Source organism: Syzygium oleosum, unplaced genomic scaffold (genome assembly GCF_021117445.2).
Source record: "Syzygium oleosum isolate NSW1041296 unplaced genomic scaffold, Sole_v2.1 Sole_v2.61, whole genome shotgun sequence".
In the NCBI taxonomy this organism is placed as follows: domain Eukaryota; kingdom Viridiplantae; phylum Streptophyta; class Magnoliopsida; order Myrtales; family Myrtaceae; genus Syzygium; species Syzygium oleosum.
Genome location: NW_026607545.1, coordinates 407,509 through 427,495, shown reverse-complemented (window position 1 = coordinate 427,495; position 19,987 = coordinate 407,509). Strand labels below are relative to the sequence as shown.

The window sequence follows — 19,987 nt, the reverse complement described above, 5'->3', positions numbered from 1 at the left end:
ATTATCTTTTTTATTTTCTTTACTTTCTTTTTCGACCAGTCGCCGCCCTCTGGCAACGCTTGAGCTTGCCAGATTGGAGACGCTCGAGTGCCGCTAGAGGCCAGCGAGGCTTGGGCCTCGCCAGATTGGCGAGGCTCGAGCGTCGCCAGAGATTGGCGAGGCTTGAGACCTTGTTAGAGGTCGGCGAGCGAGCTCAAGCCCCGCCGCCCTCTGGCGATGCTCAAGCTCACTTGTGGCTGGTCACCGGCCTTCACCGTGGTCAGTAATCAGCCGGAGAAGAAGGTAAAAGAAAAAAAAAGAAAAAATATTATTAAAAATTAAAATGAATAAAAAATTAAAATAATTAAAATGAATGTTGAAAGAGGAGGAGGGAAAATGTTTTCTTCTTTTCAAAAAGAGAAAAGAGGAAAATATTTTCCTCACTTTTGAAAGAATTTTTTTTCCATTGAAGGAAAATATTTTCCATGAATAATTTATTTTCCATGAACAAATGTCAGAAAATCCGAATTTTTTTTTCTGGAAGTTATTTTCCGTGAAACGAACGGAGTCAAAGATTAATTTCGCGTTGGAAGATTTGTACATGAAGATCGAACCTTCGCGCTTATAAAATTACCTAATTGTGCATGGCAAAGAACTTCCAAAGGAAGGTGATCACTATATATACATATTATATTTATAATATGTGATTTTCAGTGGTGGGGGGCACGATAGATTTTCCTTGGTTTGGAAGTAAACCCCTCAACAAGGAGTTCGAACTTCCAAGTGCAAAATTAGAATAATCTTTTGCAAAAGTTCCGAAGACCAAAAAAGAAAAAGAAAAAGGGGGGCAAAAGGACAGATTATTAGGCCGAATTGAATGGCACTTTTGAGGTCCGCAGCACTATGCATGCAACACCTCCAAAGGTGGTCGTCGTCCTCCTATATTCCTCGCTTTGCCTTCCCTCTCTCATTTCACGCTTCTCGCACGATCTCTATTCACACTCTCTCTCAGTCTTCAGTCCTCCACTCTCCGCCTTCCGCTCCTCTCGCCGGCGCGGTCCGCTTCCCCCCCTCGGTCATCTCCTCCGATCTTCAGGTACTCTCTCTCTCTCTCTCTATCCGCCTGTGCTTGTTCATGTGCGTTTCCGCTGCTCTTGTTGCATCCATTATTACTACGGGCCCTGCATTGGTCGCTCCCCTCTCTGTACGTCCTTGTTGGGTTTGAATGGCTGCGCTGTTTTTTCCTTCTTCTTGGTTTTAGTTCATCGTTGCTCTGGTATTAACATCGGCTCACGAAGCCGCCTTTTTGCTTGTGCCTTTCGACCATGCTCGCTCTTGGGACCGGTCGCGCTTTGGGGTTGGTTTTTTTCGGAATCGGAGGTGCATTGATCGGTTCTGCGGGGTTTCTGCCTATTCTTGCTTCTCTAATCGTCTCGCCATCTGTGTATCGATCGAAATGTATAGGTTTCCTTGTCGATTTCGAGATTCTTTTTGGTTATTATTCACTCTCTCTCTCCTTGCGTGGACATATTTGGTTATTCTGCGTGTGTTTCGGAGCTGAGTGGGAAAATACGGGCTGTTTTGAGTATGGTTTTGCAGTAAGACTTTGAGACAAAAGAGAGAAAAAGAAAACGGTGGACCTCTGGGGGAAACTTTTCAAAGTAACTTTTCCTTTTCAAGTTTGGATGGGGGTGATTTGGAGGGTCTAGAGAGGAAGAGAAAAAGGTTAAGAAGAAGTATTTCTTGATTGGTAGGAGGAATTGAGATGAAGGGATATGGAGGAGGGATTAGAGTCCCAAGTTTCCTTGCTTCCTCTAATCTCCTCAAATCAGTCCAAATCTGGATGTTGTTGGAGACCCGTAGACATTTTTTTCTACTCTCTTACATGTACGCCCCTCATCATTTCTATACAACATTGATGTCATGTGAACATTAATTCTTTTTTAGCGTATAAAACTGACTTTTTCTTGTTTAATTTTCATTCTTTTTGTGTACTTATTTTAACTTGCCATATTGTTAATCCTATAAGTATGCATCTCTGACAACTTCGTTCAAATTTCTAAACATTTTCATATAAGCCACAGTATAGTTCATTTATTTTACTGTTATCATGATACGATGAGTAAGAAGGGGCAAAAACCAGAAAGGGGCCTATCTCTTTCTTTTTTGTCGCATGGTTATCATATTTATTGTCTACTTTTATATCGATTCTTCTCTTTAAGTTCTAACTAAATATGTAATCCAGCTAAGGTTTGCGTACAAAGATGAATTCCAGGAGAGGGAGCCCGGGTTCTTCTAGTTCTGGTAACAATAGTCATCCAACTTCTGAGGGTAAAGAGACATCAGATGTTGAGCACTTGAGTCGTGGAGTGGGAGAAGTTCGATTGGATTCTGCACCAGATGATGGTGGTGAGTGGGAAGTATATGCTAGGAAGTCCAAAACCAAAGCTGGAAGCAGCTCCGGGAAACCCTGGCCTCCTCAGAATTCTAATTCTAAAGCATGGGGGCAGCAAGATGTGGGTCAGAAGCTGGTTATGCAGACTAATAGTGGATTGGGGAGGGCAGCTGGCAGCAATTCCTGGTTCCCACAAACTGCTGATTTCAGGAAACCAGCTGGTAGAGGAAGCATGAGGTCTCCGCAATATGTGGCGCCACAAACTGTGATTAGTGCACCTCTTGAGAATGGATGGAATTGGCAAGACAGAGCTGGTTTGGCGAAGGCTAGGTTCCAAGAGGATGACCAAATTAATAATAACTTGTCCTCAAATGATGTTGCTAGTGAGAACAGCGAGGCCGACGAAGATCATGATTCTGACAATGCTGACGTGGATGATGACGACATTGATATGATGGATGATTCCGATGATGATTTGATGAGTGATGAATTTGATTCCGATGCAAGTCAAAAGAGCCATGGAACGCGGAAGAACAATAGGTGGTTTAAGAAATTTTTTGAGATAATGGATTCGTTGACTGTTGACGAGATAAATGAACCTGGAAGGCAGTGGCACTGTCCTGCTTGCCGTGGGGGTCCTGGGGCTATTGACTGGTATCGAGGTCTGCAGCCTCTGATGGCACATGCAAAAACAAAAGGAGCAAACAGGGTTATGCTTCATCGGGAGCTCGCAGAACTCTTGGATGAGGAGTTGATGAGGAGAGGCGCTTCAGTGGTCCCTGCTGGCGAAGTATTTGGTAAATGGAGAGGGTTGAATGTTGAGGAGAAAGACTATGACATAGTGTGGCCTCCAATGGTTGTCATCATGAACACAATCCTGGAAAAGGATGAAAGTGACAAGGTAAAGTTGTCTTCTCTCCTGACGACACTCTGCATTGACAATAGTGGAAAGACTGGTGTTTTCTATTCATTTCTTTGATGACATGTCACTTTCTATCTCAAAATTTTGGTCAGCAAAGCACAAGCAACTGCGTTGTGATTTGGTAGAAAATGTATCGCATATGTTTATTTAGAGTACAATTGAACTCGGCATTGTCTTCTATTTCAGTGGATTGGTATGGGAAGCCAAGAACTTCTGGACTACTTCAGTTCATATCAAGCTGTAAAAGCTCGTCATGCCTACGGTCCTCAGGGTCATCGTGGCATGAGCATTCTCATTTTTGAGAGCTCTCCAAGGGGCTTTTACGAGGCTGAACGTCTGCACAAGCACTTTGCAGACCAAGGAACAAGCAGAAATGCTTGGGATCGCCGAGGTGCCTTATTTCATCCCGGGGGAAAACGTCAGCTTTATGGATATATGGCAATGAAAGAGGACGTATACATTTTTAACAGGCATTCACAAGGTCTCTCTCTCTCTCTCTCTCTCTCTCTCTCTCTCTCTCTCTCTCTCTGCATGTGTGTGGGGTTGTGTGGCTACATGTGTGTTTGTTTATATATTGAATCTGTATGTTCCTGTGCAGTTTCTTTTCTCTTTTTCTGTTTTGACCCTTTGGTTTCAAAATATTTTTGTGGTCAGGTAAATCTAAGCTGAAATTTGAGATGAGATCCTTCAAGGAGATGGTGGTCAACCAAGTTAATCAGATGACAGAAGACAATCAGCTACTCATATGGCTTAAGAACAGGGTTGTTCAGGAGCGAATGCACTCAAAGGCACTCGAGAAATCATTTGACATCGTGAGTGAAAAGCTGCGGAAGACCATGGAGGAGAACCGTATTGTCAGGCACAGAACAAAGATGCAACATGAACAGAACAAGGAGGAAGTATGGATTCATATCTCAGTAAAAATAAGTTTGAGAAATCTTTTTCTAGAGCTAAACATCACTTCCATGTGCTTGTATATCTGTTGTCGTTTCATTTGCGGACGAAGTCAATTGACCTGGAGAAACAAAACTTTTTCATTTCAAATTTGTTTTTTGAAATTGCGACAAGCAGCATACTCCCACTTGCAAGCTTTTTGCCCCTGTATCTTTATCATATTGAAAGTTTAAGCTAATTGTCACTCTCGGGCTCATTTCTTTTTGAAAGGCTGAATTTGGTCCATGCTGTATGCTCATTGTGTTTGGTGGAATATTTGAATGTCTTCGTAGAATGTTCATCACGAATGAATAAAGAATTCCTGCTTCCCCCCATGTTGTATTTTTATGTCCACTAACTCTTGCGATGTGCTTCCAACAGATGGATTATCAGGAGCAGTTCTTCAAAGAGCAAATGAAGGTCATCCATGATGAATTAAATGCGAAGGAAGAGGACTTTGAGAGGGAACAACAGGAGAAGAGGGAGCGAGTGAAGCAATCAAATGCTAATCCCTCAAGTGCTGAAGATAATGAGAGGGGGTACTTGAAAAGCTTTACTGTGATGTTTCCATTTCTTTTCACCCCTCAATAATTGCGGACTGATTTCGGTTTTGTTTCAGGATGGAGGAAATTGCTGAGTTCATACAGCTTCAGGAAAAGGAAATGGACGAGTTCGTGGCTAAAAGGGAGATGCTGGAGAAAGAGCATGAAGACAAGCAGGTGGCTATGAAGAAGAGGCATTGGGATGAGGAAGTGGAGTTGGAGAAGGAGTTCAAGACCCAACTCACTCAACTGATGGAGTCATACTCCCACCATTGACCCGGACGAGATGTGGACGTTGCTCCTCTTACACGAGAGTAGAGGAGACCTTCGACCTTTTTATTGTGTTTATCTGGGCCAGACTTGCAGTTATTCTAAAACTTGTGCGCTGTTTATCAGGTTCATGTTTTTGTGACCAATGACTTCTTATGTTGCATGTCACAGAAAAAAGGAGTCTACTTGTAAATTCATCTGCTTTTATACTGAAAGTAATGTTTGTCAACAATTTACGAAATGCTTAAAAACTTTTCCAAATCGATCAAAAGGCAATGTATGTGGATGTTTAAGGCCAAATTAATTGTACTTTTTTTTGGTGAGTAAAGTGATTGTACTTTTCTTTGGTCGAAAAAATTGATTGTATTTGATGACCCTGGAAAATGCTTCTTTTGATAAGAAGAGAGGGATACATTTGTCTAGATAAGGAATGGATCAACTAAAACACAGTGGTCGATCTCATGGGGTCAACATGTGGAATCTATGTGTACTCTATAAAATTAATAATTGTGATTAACTCCGTGTAATATAGGCGGATTCGAAGAAGAAATCCGCGAAGGAGAGGAGGTCGTCGTCCAAACTCCGAAACCCTCGCCTTTTTGCTAATTGTCTGAACTTTGTCACATAAAGGAGTTCGCATAGGTTATCGCCAAGAAAAAGGATAAGCTTAGAGCTTCTTTTTGGCCTAGCAGAAAGGCAAACTTTACTCTTCTTTTTTTTTGGATGAGTTGTCTTTTTCTTAATTTCACAGCCTTTTTTATCTCCTCTTAAAAGAATGCTTTAAAACTTTAGCTCTGTTTCATCGAAAACGTTAGATTCCTTATGTAATTTAAACATTCAATAGAAATAAAAAGGTTGAAACATCCGAAATTAAAATATCCAACACAGGTTTTGGAGGGTAAGAGAGCCAATTAATAGGGAGTTGGATAGGTTTTGGGGGGGGTAAGAGAGCCAATTAATAGGGAGTTCTTGTTTCCGCCGGGCAGCATATCCGCCTCCCTTAGACTTATGGGTATGCGGCGCAAATGAAAGACTGGCCAAAATCATTTTACATCTGCCGGTCCAAGCCCTGATATCACATCGATTCATGAGTGGAAAGTTATAGTTTGACATAAAAGAGATTATAGGACGGTTTTCGGGAAATATATTGCCATACTGAAATCAAAATTGCGCGACAAATATACTTCATGCGGTCTGAGTTTGACCACCACACTTTTTTTTCTTTTTAATAGGAGATGAGACCCTCACATCGTGAGCATTCATCTGCGAATAGGCTGCTAATAGTCAATTCGCCATAATCCTAATTCCCAGATTTTCACCAGAATTTTATCACTCCTAAATCGCTCATCAGATGATTTCTACTATAGAAGAAATTAAGAAGCAGGCCTGTAGTAGGCATAGACTCCATAGAAGGTCTGTGTGAAAGTAAGCACCAGCAAAATGGAAGCAGCAATGACGGAAATGATTGACCAGGGATTGCTGAAGTACTTGTGCTTGAGACTGGCTATCCAACCATTCCACTTGTTGCTGTAGTATTCGTTCACCTCCACAGACAGTCCGTAGAGATAGCTGTCTTTGATGTCGAAGGCCACCTCCTGGCAAAGCCGGTTGAAGAGGTTAGCGACCTCGGCGTTGCTCCCAAGCCAGTGCTCGATGATCCCGCAGGAGTGGAGGCGCCCGACGTCCTCGGGGGAGTTGATCAGGTTGTCCATGAAGATTACGTACGCGGTGATGTGGTTGCTGCAATCGAAGTGACACTGCTCGAAGGCTATCAAGTTGAGGAAGAGCGACCTCGTCCCATCGTGGATAACAAGCTGGGGGATATAGAGGATCCCGTTCTTGAACTGGATGTCCCAGAACTTGTCCGTCTTCCTCTTTTTGAACTCAATCCCAGCTTCCCAGAGCTCCATCGCGCAGTGGATGAGCTGTTGCCGCCTCTGCGATGGCCCCTGGTTCTCCACCCGCTTCGGGCCTGAGTGGAGGAGGCTCCACCGGAGCACTTCGAGGCAATGGAGCTCGCACTGGTCGGATAACTGGTCGAACTCCATTCCGTTCCCGCTAAGCAGGGTTTGGGGATCGTCTGTCGGCTGGCGAGGTTTGAAGAACCGGAGCGCCAGCTTGGCCGCGAGCCCCTTCTGGTTGGGATCGCCGAGCTGAAGGCCGAGAAGCCGGTCGAGCATGAAGAGCGGGATCTGATTCTCGAGCATGATCATGTCCCCCTGGATCTTGTGCATCGATCTCCGCACTGAGAAGACGGAGTCATTGCGAGGGTGGCCTAGTTTTTCGAACCCGAAGATGAATCCCAGGAATAGCTCGATCACAAAGCAACCATCTAGAACCATCATCTCCACGAACTCCTCGCTGCTCATGGGTATCTCCCCCTCGTAGCAGGTGCGAGCTCTCCCTTCGACCTCCCTCACCGAGTCTAGAAAGATTTTTTTCTCGTGACGGGCCCGCCAGAGGATGCGGTGGAGGCAGCGCACCTTGTGCTGCTCCATATGGCGGAGGTGCTTCTTACCGTGGTGGTACGGCCCCAGGGAGACGATCTGGGGGACCCAGGCATTGTCCTCGCCGTCCTTGAGATAGTGCGGGATCCGACAAATGGAGGGGGTCGGCCCCGGGCTCTCCACGTCTTCCCGGCAGAGTTGCTCGAGCTCTTTGATGGAGACGACCCACTCGGACTTGGGTCGCTCCGGCTTATCTTCGGCTTCCTTTTTGCCCTTGGATGGTTCTCGCTGTAACTTGTCAACCTGGTGGTCCTCAGGCTGTTGTTGTTGTTGGTGGTGGTGGTGGTCATCCATTTGTTCTGTGGATGCACTGGAGGCCGGTTGCTTCGGCTGTTCAGATTCCACAGCTTCTCTGAGCTTGGGAGTGATTAAAATCCCACTAACGAGCTTCTTGACAACACCAAACATTTCTTGTGAAGAATTGGTCTGAATTGGTCTGTCTCTTTGCCGTTGCCTCTCTCGGGTTTTTGATCTTGCAATCGATGCTTTCTCCGCGCAAAAAACAAAAAAAGAGAGGAGAGATTGTAATGTCTAGTTCAAAACGAGCTTTTTCTTCTTCTCGCCTTTACTACTTAACTTCGATTTCGTCATCCTATCAATCAGCTGAAAGGGTGACAGGCAACATGCCCCACCTCTACCCATACAAAATACAATTATTGGACTGGCTATTTATCTGACCATACGGAATCGAACACGCCACCTCTCCCGTGTTTACATCACACAGAATAATTTAATTGTTAACGTTTGGTAGTGAAATATCAGAGCCATTTTGCAAGCAGCAATCGGTGCTAATGCCTCACTCCCCTTAAGAATAGCGTCAAAGGATGGCACGATGATTAGAATCCGAAAGAAATCAAAACTCACTTGACAGATTCTATTAAGTATATAGAACGAGCTGAACTGAATAGAAAGATGAACGTGTGTGATACAGCTAATATGACATGATGACTGCTGCACAGGAAAGGCGTGGGGTCATTCTTTGATGGCTTTGAATGTTTGGCCCCACATGTGTAGACTTGAAGAAGAAAAGGGTTGAAAAGATAATGTCTAATCCCAATTCCACTAACTAAGCACACTTCATTAGTAGTGTGATTTATTAATTCGAGGATGAATTGGGGATTGGGATAAACCAAATAAAAAGAACAAAAGAAATTGTCCCACATAATTTAATTATTTCAATTTGACATTTACATATCCAATATGTTCACATAAAATTGATTTTACATCATAATAACTGCTACGGTACTTTGAAAGATTATTTATCTTGTAGAGATGACTTGTCCACCCAAGTAATTATCATGTACGTGGCATGTATAAGGACATGGATTGGAGTTTTGTTCAGCTTAATTTGGTGAGAAAAGAACTAGAAGGAATTGTTGTAGACGAGAGCAACAAACTCCCCTCACCTTGCTAGGAAATGACCCCTTCAAATCCATTTTAGGTAGGTAAACTTCGAACTCAAATTAATTGTACTTTTTCTCCTAAGTGATGAATTAAGAATAGATTTTATAGGCAAGAGTAACTCACTAGCTTGAGATACATAGGTGAAGCGTATTTAGAGGTCCAAGACTAAGACATGCCAAAATTAATTATACTCAACAACGGAAAAACATGCTTCGTTTTGTAAGGAGAGAGGAATACTTATATAAATTCAGGTCAAATGGATCAAGTGAATCACAACTGTTGAACTCGTGGGTCCACACGTGAAGTCTATATCAAATTGCGATAGCATCCTATCTAATGAATTCGAGTCTAGAGGAGAAATTGGTGAAGGAGAGGAGGGAGACCCGCAAATCCCTATGTTACATCCCCATTTTGCCAATTGTTTGAACTTCATCACAGAAGAGGCTGTGGCTCAATTGAATGAATGGACAATTTGCTGCAATCAAACACTTATACTGGAGTCAATTATGTCTTTAGAATATAAAGTACAAAAGACATCTTATTTTTACTGGACCATAATTTTTTCTCTTCGAAACATATACACCATGAGTTATTTTGTAGATATTCTATTAATGGACAATCTGTAGATTAATAAATTTTCTGACAAAAAAAAAGAAATTTATCTCGTCTCTAACATATGTCAATTTTAAAGTTCGAATCATTTTAGTGTATTAAACGACCTAATTAAAATATCGAGATATTTTTCTCTTTCCATATATATATGTGCAATTGCTTCGATTATTCTAAAATTTTGGTTCTATTGACTAATAATTATAATATTTCATGCGATTAAGATTTTGTAAAATGTCTTAAATGTTAACTTTTCGCGCGCACAACTTGTGGGTATCCGATTTTGCTAGCAATAATACTAACAAAAGATAATCGTCTCTTAGTTGTCATCGAATTTCGCAGAAACTTTTCAACATATGTACCAAGTGGGTCAAGATATAATTTGTCCTCGTCGTGATGGTGCTTCCCGGAAGCTTAACAACGCGACAACGACTGAAATTTGGAATCTTGGAATAAACAAAGACCAGAAAGTCTTTTTTTTTTTTAGATCAATTCACACTCTATTCATAAAATAATAACCAATCAATCAATCTCATTTGTATTTTGTCTTCTTTCTTGACGCTTAAAGTCAAATTGCTTCGCTGTCCATTATTAATTGTTCATCCATCATGGTAATTAAACTAGCAACCTTAGATATATTTAATATGCAAGCAATCTCTCAGGTGTAAAAGCAGCCGAGATTCAACATAAAATTGGAGTGTGGAAATTAGTTAAAATTGATAAATAAATAAAGAGCTGAAAAATTAAACAATAGAAGATTTAAAGGCTTAAAATTTTAAAACAAACCATTACTCTCTTGAATCTACTCTCCTCGATATCATCTCTCTTCATAAGATAAAGATGTTCGGCAAAGAAATTAGTTAAAAATGCGAGAAGTCTTAACATTTTTATACTTTATTTCTACTCCTTTGTTTTTTTTTTTAATTCAATTAGAGTATTTAGCTTAATTTGCTCCTAGGAGTTAGTTGACATTAATTGTCCTCAGATCTCACACAGAATTTTCAATATATGTATGAAGTGGCTCAAGAAATAGATTGTTCTTGTCATGGTGGCTCATGGAAACCCAATAACACGGCAGCATTTAGAACTTCGAAACTTGTAACAAACAAAGACCATAAAGTCTTGTTCAAGGTCTATTAATATTCTATTTGTAAAACCCTTCCTATTTGGGAATGGGACGTAGAGAGTTCGATTCTCCACCTTCTTAAGGGGGTTAGGGGTGATGATGTTTAAATTTCGGATGTGGATTTCGACTTCCATGCTCTGCAAAGAGACAAGACAGAAGTTTAAGTGTGAGTTGAGAGTTAGAGTAGGATAAAAAAAATTAATCTCCTTTGCATTTCTCTTTTTTCTTAATGGTCAAAGTCAAATTGCTTAGCTCTTCGTTATTAACTGTTCATCCATCGTACCAAGCATACTAGCAACCTTAGAAACTATATTAGGTATAATAGCAGCCAAGCTTCGACCTAAAATTGGGGTGTCAAAATTAGTTACAAATGAAAAATAAATAAAGAGTTCACGAAAGTTTGAACATTTAGAATGTCTAATGACTTAAACTTTTAAAACACATTGCTGCCCTCTTAATTTTCTCTCCTTGATTTCATCTCTCTTTATTTTTACAACGTTTGTAGAGTTAAACATGTTTGGCAAAAGAAATTGGTTGAAATTGTGAGAAGTCTTAACTTTTTTATACTTACGCTCTATCTTCTACTCCCCTTTTTTCTTTTAAAATTCAATAAGGGTAGTTAAATTTTAGCAACGTATGCAGCTTAATTTGCACCTAAGAGTAAAATTGAGATTAATTGTCCTCAAATCTCGCACAGAAATTCAGCATACGTATGGAGGGGCTGAAGTCATAGGTTGTCCTCGGCGTGGTGGTTCATCAAGGATTAATAACGTGGCAACAGTCGGAACTTGGAAATTTGGGGATTAAACAAAGACCAGAAAGTCTTTTTCTAGGTCAATTCATATTCTATTCATAAACAATGACCAATTAATCAATCTCATTTGTTTTTTTTTTTCTTAACACTCAAAACCTCTTCATTATTGATTGCCCACCCATTAGACTAATCAAACTGACAAGTAGCAACCACAGATACATATAATGTACAAGCACTCTCTCAGGCATAATTGTAGCCAAGACTCCACTAAAATTGGTGTGTGGAAATCAGTTACAATGAAAAATAAATAGAGACTTTAAGAAAATTTGAACTTAGAAGTTCTAAAGGCTTAACCTTTTAAAACAAGTCATTGCCATCTTTGATTTCCTCGCCTTGATTTCATCTCCCTTTATTTTTTCAATTTTCAATAAGATTAATTTCCTTGCCTTCTTTCATTTGATTCTATTTTCCTTATTACCTGATAATTGGAATACTACTATTACTATTATTAATAATTCCTCTTAGTTAGGAAGCTTAAGTTTAATGAGTTCGCGATTTGATCCTGAGTAAAGACATCCATAGAAAAGAATCTAGTGAATCTATACCTACTACTTTAGTAGATGAAAGTAGAGGAAGAACTAATATTTGTGTTAGCAAGAGTTATATAAAAATGAAAAAACGTAGTCTGTCTAGAATTGTGATGTTATCTGTTAGAGTTGTGGTAAGAGGGGGTATTTTAGAATAAATTGCCTTAAGTTGAAAAATGAAAATGATAAGGGAATTAGAGTTGAGTCTACAGATAATGTTGTAGGTGTAACTGAAAATTTGAATAGTGCCGATTATGCCTTGTCTGTCAATGAGAATTTGCCATTTAATCGATAGGTTATAGAACTAAACACTCATGTTAGTTTTTTTTTTTTTTTAACACATGTTAGTTGGAGTAGTATAAAAATGAATAGACGTAGTCAGTTTAGGACTGATGATGTTGTCTGTTGGAATTGTGACTGTTGACACCTAATTTTGGTATCTCATTTAGTAATTCATTGTATAGAAATTTAGGGATCAATCCCAGCCCCTAGCAAATTGAAATTAAATTGCATATAGTCATTTGGAGCATATTTCATTTAAATTCATTTAATCGAACATGCGACGGATGGTTTCGAGCTTCATTGAACGAATTGAGCCCACGAAGAGGGAGGCAAACTTAGACCAAGGCATGGAGGCAAGGCGGCCAAAATTGTAAGTTAAATGGACATGGTCATGAGCTTTAATTAAGATAGATTGAGCCCATTATAGTCGGAATCTATTAAAGGTTTCAAGCTTAATTGAGCCCACGAGTGAAATTGAACTTAGGCAAGTCCACAAGAACCCCTTGGCTGAAATTCCTTAAGAGAAGAAGGTCTCATTGAGCTTGATTGAACAAGACTTCAGCCCATTAGAGCTTAATTGAAAAAAAAACCTTAAGTTATTAAAGCCCGTTATCTTAATAAAGCCTATATATAGCCCGGCTAATTAACCTAGGTTTGCATTATATAGAGACATTATGCCTCACAATTGAAAAAGTTGCCAAATTGAGAATTGAGAGCACATTGAGAGAAAAGAGAGAGCTTTGGAGGAAAAGAATCTCAGCCGAGACCCTCCTCACAGCCGATGCCGATGTTGCTGCTATGTTGGCCATCCTCCAGCGATGTTGTTGCCTGAGAAGTTGTCCCGCAACGAGAAGCCGAGCCTTGCCCTGACACTACTGCCTTGCCTTGTACTAACGCGAGGGATTTGCTGCTCTCCTCAGCTCGCGACAACGACCTACTTCGATTCCCTTGCACCGGTGATGAGGGCGCTGCTGCCCTCTGACCAATGGCCAAGCTATCGCTCTGACCTACCAAACCCCACCAACATTGCACCAGCCCAGCTGTGACGCCCTACTATTGGTCGAGATCACACCGCTAGCCTCATCGGAGTTGCTGTCTTGCTGTTCCTGCTGCCCTGTCATCCAGCCGTGTCTTACAACACCCTCCTACCGTCGCTGCTTTCTACTAAGGCCAGTGAACCTGGCAATCTGAGCTGACCTTGCTGCTGTCTTGATCATCGCTAGATTGAGTCCAGCCATGTCGAGCCTCCTGACGAAGCAACCGTGCCACTCCCTTGGTCGATTTACATCGCAAAGCTGCACCTCAGCCGTGACATGAGCATCACCAAACCAATCTAACGCCATGATATGTTTTGCAGGTTTTGAGGAACTTGCCTTCAACCACCGTACCAAGACAACTCCTCACCAAGACTAGCACTGCGGCCGAACACCACCACCACTGCAGCATCCTTCACTGAGCCATTGTCCACCGATTTAGATTTGGCAACGTCATCTCCGGAGGTAAAAATCTTATCCTAAGTCAATTCAAATATTTGTTTGCTTATTAGTATCTAACTTGAATATTTTGAGTAATAGGCATATTTTGATAAGGATAACTTTCCTAATCTGCAACGCGCACAAGATCTTTAATTTGAATCTATAAAACTTTAGATAGAATTATTGATTGAACGTTGTTGAAATTGATATCTTGATCTTTAAGCCCTAAGATTGGAATATCAATTTTATTTGTGACAATTCTCAAGTTGATTATATAATGTTTCCTAGTTTGAATCATATGGATGCTATCTTTGATGGTTGGGCATATCTTAGTTGATTTGAATGCTTATCTTTTATTTGCTTTCCTTATCTAAAATATACAAAAAGATTGCATGTTAGATTAGGGTAAGAAGTTTAGATAACATTGCGTATTTAGATAATATTGCAAGTTAAAGATAGATTCTTGAATAAATTAGAATAGATCCTAGATAGAGTTTTCTAGAATAGATTAGGAATAATTTAGATAAAATTGCATGTTATAGATAACCTTTGCATGTTTAGGTAATAACTAATTGATAGGATAAGGTTTTCCTGATTGAAATAAGATTTAATTTAAATTATTTTCTAGTGTGGAGAGGATAACCTTTATTTAAGGTAGTTTTTATTTAACTAGTTTTTAATTACAAACTTTAATAAAAAAAGTTACAAAAATATCATGTGCATGTCATATAGGATTAGATGCATAAATGCCATGCCATTAATGCCATGTCATTTAGTAATTTCATATTTAGTTTCATTTAATTAGGATCGCCTGTCATGTAGGTTAGCCTTAGAGAAAACCCCAAAAATAATTCGATGGTATTGCTTAAATTCCTTTCTTTCTCGCAATTTATTTATCACTTTCATTTATTGAGTGTTACTTTAATGGTTGCGTACTCATGTAAACACTCCCTCACATGTTAGTGGATTGGTTTAAAAATTAACCTAAACTGCCTGTGTATATGTATTTGAAAATTGGGTTAATTCCAAAAAAGCACAAACTTTAGGTCGAGGGACAATTCGGCCTCGAACTTTTTTGTTCCATAAAAAGCACCAACTTTAGGTCGAGGAACAATTCGGCCCGAACGTTTTTGTTCCAAAAAAGCACCAACTTTAGGTCGAGGGACAATTCGCCCGAACGTTTTTGTTCCAAAAAAGCACCAACTTTAGGTCGAGGACAATTCGGCCCGAACTTTTTTTGTCCCATAAAAAAGCATTATCTTTAAGTCGAGGGACAATTCCCGAACTTTTTTTTGTCTCGTAAAATGCACCAACTTTCATTTAAATCTCAAATTTAGCCCCCATTGACTTTATATATGAAGTTACCCTTGTTTGAGAAAAAAAGTTATGGTGGTGAGCCTAGCGAATCTCTTCTATAGGCGTTTGTCGACGGGCGGTGGTCTACGCTTTAGATTACGACAAAACGACGAAGTTTGGCTAGAAAGATTCAATCTGGAGATATTTTTGACTTGCGTGAAGTGAAGGAGACGAACAGGTTTAGCCGTTATTCTTCAGCTGTGTTCGTAGAATAAGACAATGAATAATGCTTTAAATCCATCAGCAAGTCACGTGGATTTATTGCTAAGGTGGAATAGTCAAGTTGGAAAATCAATTGTTTTAAGTCAATAAGGGCCAGATTTGGGATTTAAGTGAAAGTTTGTGCTTTTTTACGAGATAAAAAAGTTCGGGCCAAAATTGTCCCTCGACCTAAAGTTGGTGCTTTTTTACGGGACACAAAAAGTTTAGGCCATAATTGTCCCTCGACCTAAAGTTGATGCTTTTTATGGAACAAAAAAAGTTCGGCCAAAATTATCCCTTGACCTAAAGTTGGTGCTTTTTTTGGAATTAACCCTTTGAAAATTAAAGAAAAGGTACCTAAAGGGGGTTAGAATAATCTAGCATAATCAAGTCCCCGTATCCATGATTTCTGATTTGTAGAAGTAAAATATTCTCTCACACTTTACTTAGATGTCAGATTAACCTACCAAAAATTTATTAGCGATGACTTCAAGATAAAATTGATTGTATGTTAAAAAACTTGAACTCAAGTTGCGAATTGGTCCCAGCCTAGCCCAAGCCTAGCCTAGCCCACTCCTTCTTCCTCCTCCTTCCTCGCACAACCGACCTCTTCCTCTCTTCTCCCTTCGCGCGACCGCCGCCTACTGCCACTTCCTTTGCCCACGCACGCCCAGCCGTCTCTCCCTTCGCCCACGCTCAGCTCGGCCCTTTTCCCTCTCTCTTCTTCCCCTCCCCACTGCCATGAACACTAAGGAGCAGAGGAATGGACCACCCCCTGCATCGGCCTAGAATGGCCACCGAAGTCAAGCCAACAGAGTAGGCCGGTGCAGGCCATGGCAGAGTGAGTTAATGGAGCAGAGACAAGCTGTCTTCAGTGATAAAAGGCCTGAGAAGAAGAGAGAGAGAAGAGGGGGACAGTCGGCCAAAAACAAAGAGCAAAGAGAGAGAAAGAAATTGGCAGAGAGTTTGAGCGAGATTGAGAGCAAATGGGAGAGCTGGGCATTTTCAGGAACTGAAGAGAAAGCTAGCCGGCCTTGCTGTTGCCCAAAGACCGACCGGCGACCCTCTAAAATCAACCTTGATCGGCAAGGTCTCCCGGCTCCCATGTTATCCCCTTTTTTCTTATGCAGGTGGGTCGGGACTTGCGCCGGCCGTTTCGTACGAATCTCGGCCCATACCATCTTTGATCCTAGTCTATACTCGCCGTCGGAGGCGAGTCGTAGCCACCGGAGTAGACCTTGGCCTCAGAATAGGTCAAAATCCCCCCATTTTTGCAGCGCCTTTCACCTACTCGACCAAATGCCTCAACAAGATCTAGTTTTATCTCATTTTTTTTTTGCCAAATATGAGGCCGATCGGAGAAGCGGGTCGAGGGTGGTCGCGGCCGCCGGCCGTGGCTCACCAAGCGCTAGATGGGCGCCTGGTCGACGGCCCGGCAAGAAGGTAGGCCGAGTGAAGCTCCCCAAAACAAGGGAGTCGGGTCTGTGGTAAGGAATAGGGAAGTTCTCGCCCCGAGTTGGCTGAGATGGGAGTCGTGGTTGACCGGAGAGGGGAGGTCATTGGGTCGCCGTCATCGGCCATGGACGTCGGCGCCTCTCAACGGCCGAGCAAAGCCCTCCATCAGGGGAGTCTCGGTCGCAGTGCAGGGGAAAATAGGGGAAGAAACCGGGTCTGTGAAAGGGGGAAAGTTGGGTCGGGCAAGGAGCCCGATCCGGTTCAGGACCCGGGTTGACCTCCCCGACCCGGTTCAGATCTGGGGATCCAACTCGGGTCAAATCTTTTGAATCGGGTTGGTTCTGACCTGACCCGGATTCGTTGACCCGACCCGATTTATTATTATATTATTATTTTTAATAAAAATTTAAAAAATTTAATTTTTTAAATCGTGTTATTATTATTATTATTTCTAAATAATAAAATATAAAAAATCGTTTTTTTTATTATTTCTTTTAAAATTAGGAAATAGTTTAGAAATTAGTATTTTTGAATATTTTCCTAAATTATGTGAATTATATGATTAATAATTATGTCTAAATTGGATAATCCTATAGGGCTATGCGGTAGTGTTTGAATGGTATTTTTACTACTGTTGTATTATTATTATGCATGTTATTTTTTAATTAGAATGTAATTGCATCAATTGCCATGTTTTGAATGTTGTAGCCTTAGTTAGGGTTAGAACCCTAGACTGCATATCTATCTTGACTGCAAATCACTAATGATTGTGTATTCGTTTGATCACCTCACATGTTAGGAGAAAGGTCTTACGATCAATCCAAATTGCATGATGAAATATTTTCTGAAATGAATACGGTAAAAAGTATTGAAAGGGCATTAGTCACTCAAATAGTGTAACCAAGTCCCCGAACTCATTTAATCTCTGGTTCGTAGGAGTAGAGTGATTCTCCCGTCACCTTACTTGGGTTTCTAATCGACCTACCCCAAACTGATTAGTGGTGACTCCTAGATAAAAATCACTTGCAGGTAAAAAACCTAAACCTTAAGTCGAGATATGATATGGGCTTGGAAGAGCCCGAGTTAAGTCCCAGACCTAGCTTAGCGCGTACCAAGCGAGACCCCCCTTTTCTTTGAGAAAACCGAAGGTTGGTCGCGACAATTACTTAGTTAATCAATCCTTAGCTTCTATGAGGTGGATGGGTAATCAAACCGCATGCCTGATATCAAATTCCTGAGCCGAATTCAATTCCTTGTTTGCCAATTGAATGAATGAATGAATGTTCTAATTGATTGATTTAAGTTAGTGTACGATCGAATGTTGAATGGAATTGATAATGGAAGTCGTCCCCGAGGCCATCGGCCGAGAGCCAAGGAGATGTTCCGTGGTGGTGGTCCAAGGAAGTTATTTAGACTTAGGATTAATTAGTCTAGATTAGTTTATCTAGCTTAGTTTAGTGTCAATTTAGTTAGCATAATCAATAGTCTTAGGATCTAATAATCAAACTACCTAGCTAGAATAGTTAGCAAATAAAAATCAACCTAGACTTAGCATCACTCTTTTGTAGAATAAATAGCTTAGTTTAGACTAGTATCATCACTCTTGGTAAAATGAGTAGAATCTAGGCTCGCCCTAATCTAGTTCTAAGATTAGTCTCTAATATTAAGCTTATGGGGGTCCATGTCCCAAGGCTCACAACAAGGTGATACATGGGTCACAACAAGGCAATATATATTCTTTGCCCGACTGAGTATTGGGTCAAGCTTATGGGGATTCATATCCCAAGTCTTATAATGAGGCCATGTATATTCTTTGTCTGACGAATATCGGGTTTTCCCTTTCCGTACTTTACTCCGAAGCTTTAGATACTTGAGTGTTTAATTACTGTACTTTCAATAAATTATTTGTTCTTTTTTTTTTCTAGAATGGTTAGGACAAACTTAGGATCATAATAAACCAAAAAAAAATCATTTGTATGAACAGAAATCCATATGGTAAAATAATTTCATTTTTTTTTTATTTTTGGGACAAATTTTGGCCTAGAAATATATTTGGACCAGAAATGAGAAGTTAAGATTTTCCATTTTTCTATTTGTAAAACAGAAACAGAAATAACAACTCTCTTTTTTGCCGCCCACCGCCGCTTACTCGCCACAGCCAGTGCCGCCGCTCGCTGGGCCGCTCGCCACCGCCCACTCGCCCTTACTTGTCGGTCGTCCACCACCGCCGCCGCTGCTCACCGGCCGTTCGTCGTCATCCGACACCGTCGCTCGTCGGCCGTTTGCCACCGCCTGCCAGCGGTCAGCCGCCGCTACTCGCTAGCCGGCCACCGTCTTCGCCCGCCGGTCGTCCGTCGCCATCGCTTTGCCAGCCGTCCGTCGCCGCTGGCCGTCGGGAACAAAAATTTAAGAATAACCTATCATACGAATTTCTATTTCAGGAACAAAAATTTTTGCTCAGAAACTCATTCTGGAAAGATAAATATATTTTTTTATTTCTAGCCAGAAATAGGGTCGAGGAGGAGAAATGTTGTCATTCACGCCCTTAGCAACATCAATTCCTTTAGGATCATAATTAGTTAAAACATGCTTGATCATTTAGATGAATAATCGTACCAAGTTATCGATACCGAAAGGGCGCTAATTAGATAATTATCATAATCAAGTCTCCAAACTTAGAAAATATCTTGTTACGTAAAAAACGAGACAAATTCCCATGTCTCGTTTGGTTTCTAGCCAACCTCGAAAGCTATTGACAACTCCTAGAATTCCTTAGGTTCAATCAAAACTTAAAATGAAGTATAACATTGTGCAAGGTATGGGCTTGGAAGAGCTCATGCTTAAACTGAGGACCGTTGGCCCATCTTTGGGCAATACCTCTAAACCCGTTCCATTTTTTGGAGGGTTGCGACAACGTGGCTTTGTCCTTTCTCGTCCTAGACATCAGGAATCACCGCATAGGTCCCGTGATGAGCGAACTGGCGGGCCGTCTCCTCGCAGATGTTGCTCACGCCGCCAGTGATGATGGCCACTTTGCCCTTGAGCTTTTTCTCCAAAGATGGGTGCTCAGCCATTGCTCTTTGATCGGAAACACTCTACTATGACATGAATAATTTTCGTTGAGTTTGCTTGGTATAAAATGAAAAACTAAGAGAAGTGAACCGTTTTAAATATAAAGCTCTCACGTCTA

General features: G+C 41.0%; 2 protein-coding genes across 4 annotated transcripts; one reads left to right on the top strand and one right to left on the bottom strand.

Annotated features, from left to right (window-relative positions):
• Positions 1-867: 867 nt before the first annotated feature.
• On the top strand, positions 868-5,187 carry LOC115692100 (protein SUPPRESSOR OF GENE SILENCING 3-like). Of its 3 annotated transcripts, none has more exons than XM_056307860.1 (6): positions 868-1,075; positions 2,230-3,275; positions 3,483-3,777; positions 3,951-4,195; positions 4,611-4,768; positions 4,849-5,187. In XM_056307860.1, exons 1-6 carry the CDS (start codon positions 883-885, stop codon positions 5,045-5,047), a joined length of 2,136 nt encoding a protein of 711 aa, XP_056163835.1. In that variant the 5' UTR covers positions 868-882; the 3' UTR covers positions 5,048-5,187. The 3 variants fall into 3 exon arrangements, with proteins under 3 accessions (XP_056163835.1, XP_056163837.1, XP_056163836.1); XM_056307862.1 differs by having other exon boundaries at positions 937-1,075; positions 2,225-3,275; XM_056307861.1 differs by lacking the exon at positions 868-1,075 and adding an exon at positions 1,740-1,866.
• A 986-nt stretch (positions 5,188-6,173) lies between these two features.
• On the bottom strand, positions 6,174-8,099 carry LOC115692106 (UPF0481 protein At3g47200-like). The gene has a single exon (XM_030618863.2). It carries the CDS (start codon positions 7,954-7,956, stop codon positions 6,415-6,417), a length of 1,542 nt encoding a protein of 513 aa, XP_030474723.1. The 5' UTR covers positions 7,957-8,099; the 3' UTR covers positions 6,174-6,414.
• Positions 8,100-19,987: the final 11,888 nt, after the last annotated feature.